This window comes from Alnus glutinosa, chromosome 4 (genome assembly GCF_958979055.1).
Source record: "Alnus glutinosa chromosome 4, dhAlnGlut1.1, whole genome shotgun sequence".
Taxonomy (NCBI): Eukaryota; Viridiplantae; Streptophyta; class Magnoliopsida; order Fagales; family Betulaceae; genus Alnus; species Alnus glutinosa.
The window spans coordinates 5,620,523-5,634,741 of record NC_084889.1 but is presented as its reverse complement, the minus strand read 5'-3'; the positions used below and the strand labels follow the sequence as shown (position 1 = coordinate 5,634,741).

Below are 14,219 nucleotides of genomic sequence, written 5' to 3'. Positions count from 1 at the left end.
GACTGCAGTGAAGATAAGCAACTAAATTCATTGGGGAGAGCTCCGTCCTCCAGATTGCAGTCACTTAGATCTAGACATACTAATGAGCCTAAACCTGACGAAGACTTGAGCAACAAGAAGTTGGGCTTTGGTTCAGGATGTTTGGCAATAAACAAACAATATGTCCATAAACCAATTAGTGTGGTCGCAACAATTGCCGATAAAATGGGGGAGAGGCCCAAGGAAAAATCTGCCCATAAAGCAAGTGTAGCCGCACCAACTGAGGATAGAATGGGTGAGAGGCCCAAGGAATGCCATGGTTTATGTGGGCGAACCTCAATCCGGACAGAATGAGAGTTTTAAGAGATGTCAAACTACCAATGACACTCGGAAAACTTGATAAATTCTTGCAGTCTTGAAGATTCAATAAAGTCAGGCCAGTTAGATACTCAATTGATAATGGCAGTTCCTCTATGGCAGTCCCATCCAAATAAAGCTTCGACAAACTTGTCATACTTGTTCCGATATCTGGAAACTTTTTGAGTCTTGAACAGCCAGATAAGATCAAAGTTTCAAGAGATTCCAAATTGATTTCCTGTGGAAGGCTATTAAGATATTTGCAATCTTTCAGATTTAATAGAGTAAGCCGCTTGAGAACTCCAAGAGATGGGTGAACCTTATACAATCTTGTGCAACCTTGAAAAATGACCCTCTCAAGATTTGGAAGTCCAGTGAAGTTGGGAGTCTTGATTAAGTTTTGCGAGTCACTAAGGTCCATGACTTTTAGCCTGCCTAAGTTCTGTGACCAAAAAAAAAAAAAAAATTATATCTAGGAAATTAATTTAAGAGAGAGAGAGAGAGAGAGAGAGAGAGAATTGCATGAGTGGAAAACTTACACTAAATCCATTGGGTAGTTGCTTGATGTGGCTGCGATGCATAACGAGTTCAACAAGTTTCTCTGGTTGAAAACTCGTCGGAAGGGATTTCAGAGGATATTCATGCCATTCCATCAGACGTAACTCATTAGAAAGATAGTTGAGGCCTTGAGGAAGGTGTAGATGAGTACAAATTTTAAGCAATCTTAGCTTTTTCATCTTTGAGAAGGCGTCAGCATTCAAGCGTACTTCTTTTTGAGAAGGTGCATTTAGTAGTATGCCTTCAATTGAATCTGTTCCCTAAAAACCATTAATTAAGAACAGTACTTAAACTAGTACACCGAAAGATATAGCAAAAAATTTCAAAAATTGTACCAATATGTACTTCTCTTATAAGTTCATGTCTATAATACTATAACACTTACTTTACCATTGTTTAATACTTCAAGGACATCCTCACAAAGCCACAATCTACTGCGCTCTCCGGGTCTTTCCATGCATTCCTGATTGACAATTTCCCAACCCATTTGTTGAAGTAAATTATGCATCCACAATTTTCTTCCTAAAATAGTAATGAGAGATTTGTTAATAAGAGCCTTTATATCAATCTCCGGGATGCAACCAGAATCTTCTAGTATATTTGCTATTCGATTTTTGTCCTCCCCATTGAAGAAACATGCAACGTCTAAAAATAGTTTTTTCTTTGGAGTACTCAATCCAGTGTAACTGATTCTAAGTGCTTTTTGAATTCTGTCATCGTCAGGAAGTTCAGCACTTACTCTTAGTCTTTCCAGCTCAGCTTTCCATAGATCTTTTTCTGATATATCATGCATGGAGGAACCCAGAATTTTAAGAGCTAGAGGATGGCCGTTAACATAACTTACAAAACCATTGCATATATCCAATAAATATTCTTCACATTGGGGTTTGCCAAAAGCTTCTTGACTAAAGAGCTGCAGAGCATCAGATGAATTCAATTTTTTAGCATCGTATACATTTTCCTGCCCATATTTCCTCCGCAACAAACCCTTATCTTCAGTAGTTATGATGATTCTACTCCCTGGGCCAAACCAGTCATGGAAACCTGCTAATTTTCCCAACTTTTCTTCATCCGCATCATCAAGAACAATAACAACCTTTTTGTTACTTGTCGCTCTGATGCCATCCCATCTGATTGGCATTGCACTTTTTTTCAACTTCATATCCTGAAGGAGTTGATCTTGTAAATCCCGTAAATCACGTCTTTTGACATCACTGAGAAAGCTTCTAGCTTGAAATTGGCGACGGACGCTTTCAAAAACTTCTTGTGCAAGAGTTGTCTTGCCGATTCCACTCATCCCACATATCCCTATAAAGCGAACATCATCCGACGCCATATCCATATACTCCATAATTTCCGCAACACGAGAGTCAATTCCAACAAGGCCATTCTTATAATTACCACTTATGTTTGTATCATTCAATTCTTGAGATATCTTTTCAACAATTTCTTCGATAAACTCTGACTCAGACTGCCTGTAAGAGTCAATATTGCAAATCATGCAAACCCAAAGGAGATATGCAAATATTGTTAGATAAAAGTAATAGAAAGCAGAAAAATGAAATATTGCTTGTAAGGTGTGTTACAACATTGTTTTCTTTCAAAAAATTTGCCATTGTCAAAAATGGTATACAAAAGGTATGCAAAGGGTTACAACAAATATTTCTACAGAATACAATAGTACCCAAAATCTTCTATTTGTTCAATTGTGTTTTGCACAAATGAAAAATTAACCAAAATACTATTAGATTTTCTATTATAGTAAGAGACAAAGACTTAAAATTTAAATACATAAGGTATTTAATAACTGGACAACAGTTACTTCTGTATTGTGTTGAATAACTGCTAATCCAACTGTTCATAACTGCTTAAGTAACAGTCATAAATTATTATTTTAACAGATACTTAATTCTGAGCATCAAATCAAATAACTATCAAAGAATATTTAATAATAATCATTAGATCGTTATTATTTAGTTTCAATCATTAGATCAAATGTGATTTGATCTTACAGTTTACATTAGTGATGGTCCATTAAATTCAACCACTGGATCCACCTAAGGCCTCGTTTGGTTTGCGAAATGACTATTCCATTAGGAAAAAGGATAGTCATTCCTAGGAATAGAAGGTGACGGAATGGAATGGCTATTCTTAATCTTTAGTTTGGTAAAAATACATATATTTTAATTGAAATTCAATCAAAATTACTAAAAAAAAACCCACATTTTTTTTAAAAAAAAAATTAAAAAGAAAATCAAATTATTAAAAAAACAAAACAAAAAAAAAGGAAAAAAAAAAACCCATGGGTGGCCGACCACCGATTCACTTTGGGGGTGGCCGCAACCACCCCCGGAGTGGTCTCCGGGGGTTGCCGCGGCCACCCCCGAAGCGAATCCCCCCGGAACGCCTCTGGGGTCCACCGTGAGGCGTTCCGGGGGTGGCGCGACCACCCCCGACTCCAATGGGTGGCCGGCCAGCCAGTTAAGGGTTTGGTTTTTAGGTTTTTGGTTTTTTTTTTTTTTTAAAAAAAAAATAATAATAAAATATAAAATAATGGTTTTTTCTGGAAAATATTGCATTTACCTTAAGGAATAGCTATTCCTCTCATTTTTTAGAGGAATAGGTTTTCCTCTTCGTAAAGGAATAGGTATTTCCATTGGAATACCTATTCCAAGGAATAGACCCCTACCAAACAAAAGAATGACTATTCCATAGGAATAGTCATTCCATTCCAGGGGTCTATTCCGCGAACCAAACGAGGCCTAAGAATCATCCTATGGTCTAGATTTAAACCACCAAATCGAATAATCATGACCATCCAAAATTAATTAGATTGCTCTGATACTTCGTGCTAAGTGCCAAGTGCATCATCAGGGCGCCAGTAGCTCCCATTGCCACACATGCATGTGTGAAGCATCGTACTAGAGTACTCACATAAGTGCATATACTAAACTGACCAAAGCATTACTTTAAATGCTTAAAGTGTGTTGTGTCTTACAAATGTCAACTACACTTTCTCTTTTTTCAATATAACACTATCTTCATTTAATGCTAGCTCTTTAATACATTCATTTTAAAACATTGCCAAAACACAAAATAAATATATGTACATATTAATTTTAAAAATGCTTTAACAAAAGGTTACTATTTATGTATATGTTCATTAACAAACACATTGTTTCATTATTAACCGTTAATTTAGATTCCTCCTTAGATCATCTCAAATGTCACGTATCTTTAAAAATCACAAGTTGAATGTCTTCGTACGAAAGTCAATCACTCTCACTGATTGGGCACAAACCCATGACCACCAGTGCTTCCTCCAATACGCGGAAGCAACATAAGAGCCTGGATGACTCAGGATTTATGCGAGGACATTGGCCTTCATCGACTAGGCTTTTGACATTTGTCTGGTTTGCCAATCGCAAAAACCCAACCAGAAACCAGAAACCAAACTGCCTCTCTCTCTCTCTCTCTCTCTGTCTCTCTCTCTCTCGTGGCAAGTCCTATAGAAGTTACTCTCATATATATTTAGTGCTATTTGTAAAACTCCATCATGATGATGAAGCTAGTAACTATTTAGCATATACATTTATAGTAATAAGTGTATATATTTTGCAGTCAGGGCAAGAAAAAAAAAAAAACGATTCTGTCTAGAAGATCGGTCAGTAATAAATGTTACGTACCCATCCTTTAAATGGCGTCCGGAGAGATCAGCCACTTCTTTCAAAGCATCTCTCCACCTTTGCACCATCTTCTCCTCGAAACGTTTTTCATGTTCAGCAAAGGCATCTTTAAAAGAGCCAATCTGATAGCGCACAACACGAGGATCCAAGTGGTAGAAAACTGGCAAGACTCTCATCCCTCGTTCTTTCATGCATTCAATAATCTTTGCAAGTTCTTCCAAGCACCACGAGGAAGATGCATAGCCGCTTGACAAAATGATGACTGCCATTCTCGATGTCTCGATTGCATCCAAGAGTTCCGGTTTAATGGGTCTTCCCATCTCAAGATCCTCATCGTCCCTGAAGGTTCTAATCCCTTTATGAGAATCCAAAGCGTGATAGAGATGGTCGGTAAAAGTATTGCGAGTATCTGCGCCTCTGAAACTGAGGAAAACTTCGTATTTCGATTGGGGTTTAGAAAAAGAAGAGGAAGGTGTACATGGGGCTGTTTGAATAATATTGCTGCTGGTGGAAGCCATGGGTTTGGGGTTAAGTCATGAACTCAGTAATTGGTAGGAGCAAGCTAGCAAAACTGTACCATAATTTTGCTTTTGTAAAGAATCTTCAATGTTTGCCTCGAGGCGCGCGTCACCGGAATTCGCGGAGAATGCAACCAAACTGTAGCTTAAAGCGTTAAATCTCGGCCCCACCGTCCTTTTGTCTGGGGGTAGTGATAGTCGGTGCTTTTTGAATAAAAATGGAATTTTTTTTATCAAAAAGTGATGCCTGATTGTAGTGATGGTCGGTGCTTTTTGAATAAAAAGGTAATTTTCTTTATCAAAAAGTGATGCCTGATGTTAAAAAATTATTTTTTAATTAAAAATGGAGACGTCCCTGTTAATCACTACCCTGTATCTGATTTGAGCCAATTGACGCATCTTTACTTTCATTCGTACAATTGTGTTCTTCCTCTTCAAATTCGGGTTTATTAACAACGGGAATTGATTGCCCCTCCACTTTAAAATTTGGGGTTATTTGTTGACTCTTCTCGAAAAACCATCAATATTTTAGGCTGATCCCACGTGAATAAATATTTTACATCCTTTTGTCACGGTTTACCCAATAAAATATGGCCTTCACTCAAGTCAACAACTTCACACATAATCACATCAGGCATCACTTTTTGAAAAAATTATTTTTTAATTAAAAATGGAGACGTCCCTGTTAATCACTGGGGGATGATACCCTGTGTCTGATTTGAGTGCAGAGTTGTGGAACTGGAGTTTTTTTTTTTTTTTTTTTTTATCATTTCTCAACCGACAAACGACAGGTTTGAATGGCATGGATGATATGACGTTAGACCTGTGTAATTTAATTTATGGGTAACTTTATAGAAAAATTATAAAGTTTTTTTTTTTTTTTTTGTATTTTTTTAAGTTTTTTTTTTTAAAGTCTTTTAATATTAATGTGATACTTTATTTTATTTTTTAATAAAATTAAGAGAAAAAAAATAAGATGTAATTTTTTTATTAAAAATTAAATGCTATATCAGTATAAAAGAACTCAAAATGAGCTTTAATGTTTTTTATTTTAAAAGTTATTTTGGTATTATTTTATCTCTTTGAGAATAATATAATTTTTAAAATCATCACTGATCAAAATTTAATAAAAATTTAAAACAAGTCAAAAATTTTAAAAGTTACAGTGAAAGTAAAAGTGACTTCTAGTCACAATGATTTTACTCTTGCTTTTAGTGAAAGGTAAAATTGTTTGAAATGTTTTACAGTATTAGGATTGCCTAAAGATTAGATTTACTTTGGTAAAAATAATAATTTATCCCTACTCTCGCGAGTCTTGTGCCTTAAATATAAATCAACCAATCGCGAAAGTTCTCTGTAGGTTGAATTGAAAGAATAATTTTTTTTCATCCAATTTTATTAAGCTTACGTGCGTGTGTTCAAAATAAACGTAATTCTTATTTGTGGTTTTAAAAATGCACATAAAAATCATATATTCTGTTAAAAAAGAATCACGTATAGTATGAATATATATAAATTTAATATAAATTAAAGAAATTAATCCTTATTACTTTTTAAATATTATTTTCTGAGCAGTGTGAAAGCCACAAAATCAAGCACACGATAATTTTTGTTTATTTAGATTTCCCATGTTCAAGATCCTAAAAAGAGAATATTTATGTCTCGAAAAATCTTAAAAGGTACCAAATCTTTTATGAAGAGATAAATACAAAAATGATGTAGAGTTTATTTATTGATATTCATAACATTTTTTTTTATTATTTATTTTGATTATTTTTAATGAATAAGCTCAACGTCTTGATACTCATTTCTTAGTAAAATATTTAGTACCCTTAACATTTTTTTTTTGTCTGTCTCTCTTTTGGGCCACGTTCCACGAGCCTTCGGCATCTTTCCAATGGAATAACTAGGGTCCTTCTATCTTCTTTCCTTCCGTTTTTCATGGGACCAATTATATAGAAGTTTGAGTTGAGCTACAGCCTAAATATGGGCGTCAAACTTCCAATAGTCTATTAATAAACTCGTGAACCCACAACCATATTAATGTTCTCTATTATTTAAAATTACATGTTTCTGTTATTCGAATCTTGGCCCACACGGCTTTCCACTCAGAGTTTGGCTCTTATGCTGACTGGTGGTGGCTCAAAAGTAAACCTATTCACACCATCAAATTTTCCTTTTGGAAATTTCTTAGAAATTGGCATTACGATTAAAAAATTGTGTTATAATGACCGTCAAGTGTTTTTTTTTCTTTTCCAAATTTTGTTTGTGTCACTCTACTCTTAGGGTAGTGATTAGGGGAGATCCTTTACCGGCTCCCTTCTCCTCTTTTCAATAAACAAGCCAATTTTATTAAAAAAGAAAACATAAAACAATAAAAAAAAAAAACCACTTTTTCAATATATGAGACTTGTTTATTAAAAAGGAGGGAAGGGAGCCGGTAAAGGGTCCCCCTAATCACTACCCCTATTCTTAGACTCTTACATCAACGGTTGAGATTGGCAAGAGCTTGTTGTGTTTGGAATTGCAATTTCGTAGATAATAAGTGCGATTTTAAACCAAATCGCAAAATATAAATCGTTTAGGAATTGCATTTTTAAAAATTGCAATTTGAAAACGCAGAAAATCTACTTTTTCAAATTGTAGTTAAGATGGTGCTTTTTTGAAACTGTAAAATTTTTAAGGCTAATTTACGATTTAAAAGGTTAAACTGCGATTTTGTCAAATGCTTAACTGCGTTTTTAAAAATCACTTTTTTCAAATCGTACATTTTAAAATTATTATTTTAATTTGTACTTTTTTAAATAGTAAACTCAAACGGACACTAAAAAATCTTTTTGCACGTGAGTGCTGATGTGGAAGATGGTCAATTAATTGGGCTAGTTGGATGTAATTTAATTGAGCTCAGTTGTAACTGATTGGGGTGAAGCAGTTAAGACTGTTGGGCTTTCTTTTGTATAAATAACCTAGCCCTTCACTTTGCTTGTATTGCGAAATTTTGTGTTAGTTTGTAGTTAGGAGGCCAAGCACTTCGAATGATTATATTACAATACGTCATCATTCCATTTCATTTCATTCACAAATATGATGAATAGGTCAAATGAATGCCCAGGGAATTGGTTGCTCCCTAGAATGGGTTATTGTACAAAGACGACCTCATGAACATTATTAGATCACTCACAAATGAAAGATCATAATTTTTTTTGGTTCCTGTATTAAACAATTAAAATTGATTCAATATCATCAACCTGCCACATTTTTAGGCTTTCAAATTGATTATACTAGGTTTCTTCATCTTGGCCAGAAACTAAAGTTAAATCCGGAGTGTTACAAGAATGGCCAAAGAGACTACCTGGGCCAAAATAAGTACTACCAATGAATTCGGCCAACACCATCAATTCTATTTTAATTCGTTTTTTCTTTTAACGACTTGTTTATACTGTACGGTTTATAACTAAAGGGTTAAATAAATTTAAGCCTCCTAAAATAACAGTTATTTCCAAAACGATCTTATAAACTATCATGTGTGACATTTATATATATCAAATTAAATTAAAATTTTGTTTCAATTAATCAACTTTTCTGTTATTGTTTTTTATAAAAATAAAAAATAAAAATACGTCTTTTCTTTTTCTGTTTTTTCTTTTTCTTTTTTTCTTTTTTTTTTTTAAAAAAAAAAAAAAAAAAAAAAACTCTCTCTTACACACATATATTGTAAATAATTTGACTTCCAACATGAAAAATTGAAATGACTTCTAAAAGTAAAGTCTGTGCATAAGTGTCAACAAAAATTAAGACACAGCGGAAAGTAAATGACACAAAGATTTTTGTTGACGAAGTGGAAACTCGGTTAAGAGAAAAACCACTTCAGGGCAGCCAAACCCAGGAAATCCACTATTCAGAAGACAAAGCTAGATACAAGATAGTAACACTCACATGTACCGATGCAGTGGTCGTACCTTGATCTCTGACGTGTAACCCAACACGAACGCTTCCCAATCAGGTTCACCTACTTGAAGGGGTCTTCAATGGAACTCATTACCTTAGAGCCGACCTCTAAGATAGACTTCAACTTGTAGCGCAACACACTTGAAAAACGGCTTTAGAGGAAATATCACGTTTTTGAGCTCTAATGGAATTCACACCGAATTCTTGCAGCTCTAAGTGCCCAAGGACCCCTATTTATAGTCTGGGGGTCAGAATGAGCGTCAGGCAAAATTTGCCTTGGAGCTGTCCAGACGGAGGACCATGGATGTCCGGATGGACAACTGTGCGACAGGATATTTCTGAAATTTCCGCGGAGAAATCTTTCTTGTATAAGAACATCGTCCGGACGGGATGGCTCGATCGTTCGAAAGGTCGCACATCCGCCGCAAGTTATTTCCATATCAGGCTTCGCACGTCCGGACCAACGTCCGGACCATGGGGCAGGAGCGTCCGGACGGCTAGACTTCAGCATGCAATTTACATATCTGATGCGTGTGAGTCCGGACCATGAGGGGGAGACGTCCGGACGGTTGAAGTTGAATCGTCAGTTACCATATACGATGCACCAGCGTTCGGACCACAGCTGTCAGGCGTTCGGACGGTCAAATTCAAACTGCGATTCTTGCCTTATGGACACACGCGTCCGGACGGGATACCACATCGTCCGGACGGTTGATTGATCTTCCCTTTCTTGAACTTGGAAAGAATTAGTGAACCGTTCGAGAACTGATAGGCGTCCGGACGGAGCTAGCTGGAACAGAAACTTCTTGATACAGTGAAGTGTCCGGACGGAAGAAGCACGTCGTCCGGACGGATGATGCTGGACTGTTTGGCGTCCGGACGGGATGACACATCGTCCGGACGGATGGAGCAGTAGACAGATGGGCGTCCGGACGGCTGACAAGGAACTTGAATTTTCTTCTAATCTTGACATCACTCTGAAAGTGGAATCCCTGTTTCCAGCATTTTTACACATAAGTGATTTTGTCCAAACACAAAATAAGGCCAAAATACTAACACAACACTATAACGATACGAATTGTGACAACTCTTTTTTTTTTTTTTTTTTTTTGAAAACATACAAACGGATCTTCACAGTAGGACGACTACGTGTCGCTCAGCCAACATAACGTACACGTTCCATAACATGTACTTGATATTCAGAGTTACATCTAACACAGCGGAATATAAAAATCAATGTGCAGCAGAACACATATCAATAGCGGAATTACATCCAATACATCACTGTTATCAACAATAAGAGCCATTTACAAGTTTATCTATTTAAGGCTTATAAAACACATTATATTAATTACATACTAAAATACAGGCTCAACAAATACATATACCACATAGAACACGAGCTATAAATAAAATACCCAAATGCAGACTACCCATGATTCGCGACTTATGATTGTTGCAATGTGCTCTAATCATAGCATCCCATACACTAGGTAGACGAGTCAATATTTATATCCTCAGAACCTGCAACCAAAGCATCAGTGTCTGCATAGTTGTGGGGGTTGCCGCATCCACACAGGTAGAATTATGAACCCACCGTCTTAGCATAAATAAATACACTAAGACCTCAGAGGTATACTATTCACTGAGTTTTCGCAAAGAATCAACTTTTCTTTTTTAGTCATGCGTACACTATAACAGCCACCAATTTTATAAACTTTTGTTTGAAAACCTCCATAGCTGATATAGCAAACACTGACTAATAGAAGTTTCATAGTTGGATACAATTACATACATCCTCACCTACTATATTACCTTTGATTTAGTAAGACTTAGAAAACAATGGCATTTAAATCATACAACCATCCGATAGAAATATACATAAATTCTTTTCCATTGAGACTCTTATGCATACTAATATGTCTAGCATAAAACTATTATATATCATAACGTGAAAACAATTCAATTATCATAAAACAAATGCTATGCATGCTTGTCGTTTGTCATCGTTTGCCTAGGGAATTGAACCCCGGTCTTATTCGTTTGCCAAAGGGAATTGAACTCCGGTCTTGTTCGTTTGTCTAAGGGAATTGAACCTCCGTCTTGTTCGTGTCATGCTCAATGCTCATGCTCAAATACTATACATTTAATTTCATGGACATGCCTTTAACACATGCTTTATTCATAAGACATAAACAGTTCAATATGTCATTTTCTCAAACAATTTGCATAACTTAAATTTCCAACTTATACTTACTCTAAAATCACATATCATATTCATACTTAAAAACATCATCATAATTTCAATATACTCAAAAGTACTCAAATCATCCAAAACAGATTATAATTAACATACAATTGGTTTAGGTTTGTAAAACAATATATATATTTTGCAATTCATCATATATGAAAATAATACTTCTCAGTGAGTAGAATACTCACCTTGGCTGCATGGATATTAAGCACTAGGTCTCCTAGACACCACCTTGCAATACGTCACTGTGAAAATACACATTGAACATTATTTGACATTTATAACATTAGACCGACATTTAGCTCTTAAATTGCTCAAGAGCTAATCCTTAGAAAACCCATAATATTTTAAGGGTCCCAAACGTCTACCCATAAAGTCCTAGACGCTAATTAAAACTCAAACAATATTAACCTAAAGTATTTACTAAGGGTTAGACATTAAAATTACTATTTAACTATTTACTTATAATATTAATTACTAACCCGCAATCAATGTCACTAACACTTTTATACTAACATTAATTCTAAAATCACATTCACTAATCTTTTTTTTTTTTTTTTAACAATAAGTACCAACTTAATTACTAACTTATTAACTTAAATCATTAACACATTCAAAATAACATTAACCCATAATAAAATCTTAGGGTTAACTTCGCAAATACTATTTAAACTAAATACCCATAATTATTAAATTTTTACTAATATTAGAACATAACCTATAAATATTTAGTTTTACAAAACTCGTAGCTAACTTGGGATTAATCATCACTATAACCACAATTAATCCACAAATTAATAATCTAGGTTTTAAACACTTAAAAACCCTAAATTAATTTAACTCATCAAATTAAAGTTTCTAAATTTAAACTCATAATTTATTTTACTAACTCGTAACAGAATATTGATATTTAAACACTAACAACATAACCCATAAGGTTTACTTAGGATTAGACATAAGAAATCGTAATTAAAATACATAACCCAAAAGTTAGGGTTCGAGGAAACTCACCATTACCAAAAATTCAGCAAACCAAAACCCATGGCTTGGATAGCCTTAAACAAGTTCCAACAAGCCCATTACCTAAAGGAAACACTAAATTAAACTCACATTTTAAGATTTTAACTCAAAATCTCAAAAATACGAGTTTAGTATTTTACCTCAAAATGATCAGTGAAAACGTAGATTCAAGTGCAAGGAACACGTTTCTGAAGACGGATCAAAAATCAGACCGTTAGATCTTCGTAGATCACAATTTTTCTACAAAAAGATTCCCTCTTTTGCTTTCTTTTTTCTTTTCTTTTTCTTTCTTCTTTCCACTTTGTCTTCTTTATATATATATATATATATATATATATATATATATATATATATATATATATATATATATATATATATATATATATATTAATTTTATTTGATGGCCATTTGGCCATTCCTATATTAAATAGCCAAGTGGCCATTTGAGTGAGTGTCTGCGCCCCATGCTCCTCTGTATATATTTCTATTTCATTTCTTTCCTCTCTCTCTTTTTTTTTTTTTTTCTTTCTATTTTATATTTTTTAATTCTTTTCTTTTCCTTTCTTTTCTTTATTTTATTCATTAATTTCTTTTATATTTTATTTTTCTTTTATATTTTATTTGGACTTTAAAAATATTCTCTTATATTTTATTTTCTTGACTATCATTCACATGTACATAGAATAAAAATAAAACATTTTACTTTATTTTACTACACCAAATAGACTTATTTTTATTTAAACCTAATAAACCCATTAAATATTTTCTTGGACATTACACGAGTAATATTAGAAGTCTATCATGTCATTCTTATATCCTTCTAAAAGTGAAGTAATTTTTAAAATCACCATTGAACTTGTAAAAATAATAGTGATGGAAGAAGCACGAGGTGACTTTCTATTATCTTCTTATAGCTAATAGAAACCCCAAAGATCAATGCCACAAAATATGAAGGGATTTGTACGTGGAAGAAGCATGGGAGATTAATTTACTTCATTAACTGATTTATACACATTGAACATTTAGGACTGTAGAAATAATAGTGGTATCCCTACCAAATGCTAACATTTATTCTGTCCCATGGGGAATGATTTTTCATTCTAGTTTTGGGTTCCCTTGAAAAGATAAAAAAAATAAATGGTTTTTTTGGGAAAATCATTTTTAGAGCTAGCGTATTTTAACAAATTTGATTCAATTCAAGTGAGAAAATTTGGCCATTCATATGTTATCATCAAACGACTGAATATGTATGGTGTTTCCATTCCAGCTTCTTGTATTCTTAGTAAAACCCATTCAAATTTTCCTAGACAATCATCATTCTAGTGGACCAAACGTACTCCTGGGTGTTAAGTATATTGATCGAGAACTGAATCAACAAACCAAAACCAAATCTACCAGTCAAGATAAAACTGTCTTTTGCAAATGATGAGGACAAGATAGCCACTGAAGTTTCAATCCAAGAGAAGCAATGATAAGCACAAACTCTCTAATGTAATCATATTGTTGTAAACGCCGTTGTAAGTTTCATATTATAAATTTAAGTTTCTTGGAATATGAATTCTGCCTATTGTGGAGAGATAATAGCTTTTTTCTGGTAGCTATTTTCTACCTGCTTGATCGGAGATCTTTTGGTTATATGTGGTTTGGCATTCACTATTGGCAAGTGATTTTGTGTAGCTTGGAGATTTGGATTGTATTCATTTCTTACTTCCCTGAAAATCTCCCTGTAAAACTGTTTGGGGATGGATGACAAACTTTAGGTAAAGGTGTCTTCTGCTGCAGTGTTTTTAGGAATGAGATAGATATGGAACTAGAGATGCATTTTTGTATCCTTTTTGTTAATAGGAAATATGTGAATTTACATGTAAATAGTACAATAGTCATTGATTTGTTTCTAGC

The 14,219-nt window shown here is 34.2% G+C and overlaps 2 protein-coding genes and 1 long non-coding RNA gene across 3 annotated transcripts; all 3 read right to left on the bottom strand.

The window, feature by feature from the left end:
- Positions 1 to 171: 171 nt before the first annotated feature.
- Positions 172 to 2,453, bottom strand: LOC133866648 (disease resistance protein RUN1-like). The gene is made up of 3 exons (XM_062303245.1): positions 1,280 to 2,453; positions 876 to 1,154; positions 172 to 778 (listed from the first exon to the last, which is right to left on the bottom strand). Exons 1-3 carry the CDS (start codon positions 2,393 to 2,395, stop codon positions 176 to 178), a joined length of 1,998 nt encoding a protein of 665 aa, XP_062159229.1. The 5' UTR covers positions 2,396 to 2,453; the 3' UTR covers positions 172 to 175.
- A 1,713-nt stretch (positions 2,454 to 4,166) lies between these two features.
- On the bottom strand, positions 4,167 to 5,098 carry LOC133866064 (toll/interleukin-1 receptor-like protein). Its single transcript, XM_062302628.1, has 2 exons — positions 4,646 to 5,098; positions 4,167 to 4,304 (listed from the first exon to the last, which is right to left on the bottom strand). Exons 1-2 carry the CDS (start codon positions 5,096 to 5,098, stop codon positions 4,167 to 4,169), a joined length of 591 nt encoding a protein of 196 aa, XP_062158612.1.
- Positions 5,099 to 9,825: 4,727 nt separating this feature from the next.
- On the bottom strand, positions 9,826 to 12,608 carry LOC133865427 (uncharacterized). The gene is made up of 4 exons (XR_009899715.1): positions 12,461 to 12,608; positions 12,312 to 12,383; positions 11,489 to 11,545; positions 9,826 to 10,038 (listed from the first exon to the last, which is right to left on the bottom strand). It is a non-coding gene; the product is annotated as an uncharacterized LOC133865427 (long non-coding RNA).
- Positions 12,609 to 14,219: the final 1,611 nt, after the last annotated feature.

What these genes read in the sequence shown, in the direction of transcription:
- LOC133866648 (XM_062303245.1), bottom strand. Translation starts at nt 2,395, where the DNA reads ATGATTTGCAATATTGACTCTTACAGGCAGTCTGAGTCAGAGTTTATC. An exon ending in AAGTATTAAACAATGGTAAA is followed by an intron (nt 1,155 to 1,279) that starts GTAAGTGTTATA and finishes AATGGTTTTTAG; the next exon opens with GGAACAGATTCAATTGAAGG. An exon ending in AACTACCCAATGGATTTAGT is followed by an intron (nt 779 to 875) that starts GTAAGTTTTCCA and finishes TTTTGGTCACAG; the next exon opens with AACTTAGGCAGGCTAAAAGT.
- LOC133866064 (XM_062302628.1), bottom strand. Translation starts at nt 5,098, where the DNA reads ATGGCTTCCACCAGCAGCAATATTATTCAAACAGCCCCATGTACACCT. An exon ending in AACGTTTCGAGGAGAAGATG is followed by an intron (nt 4,305 to 4,645) that starts GTGCAAAGGTGG and finishes TTGGCAAACCAG; the next exon opens with ACAAATGTCAAAAGCCTAGT.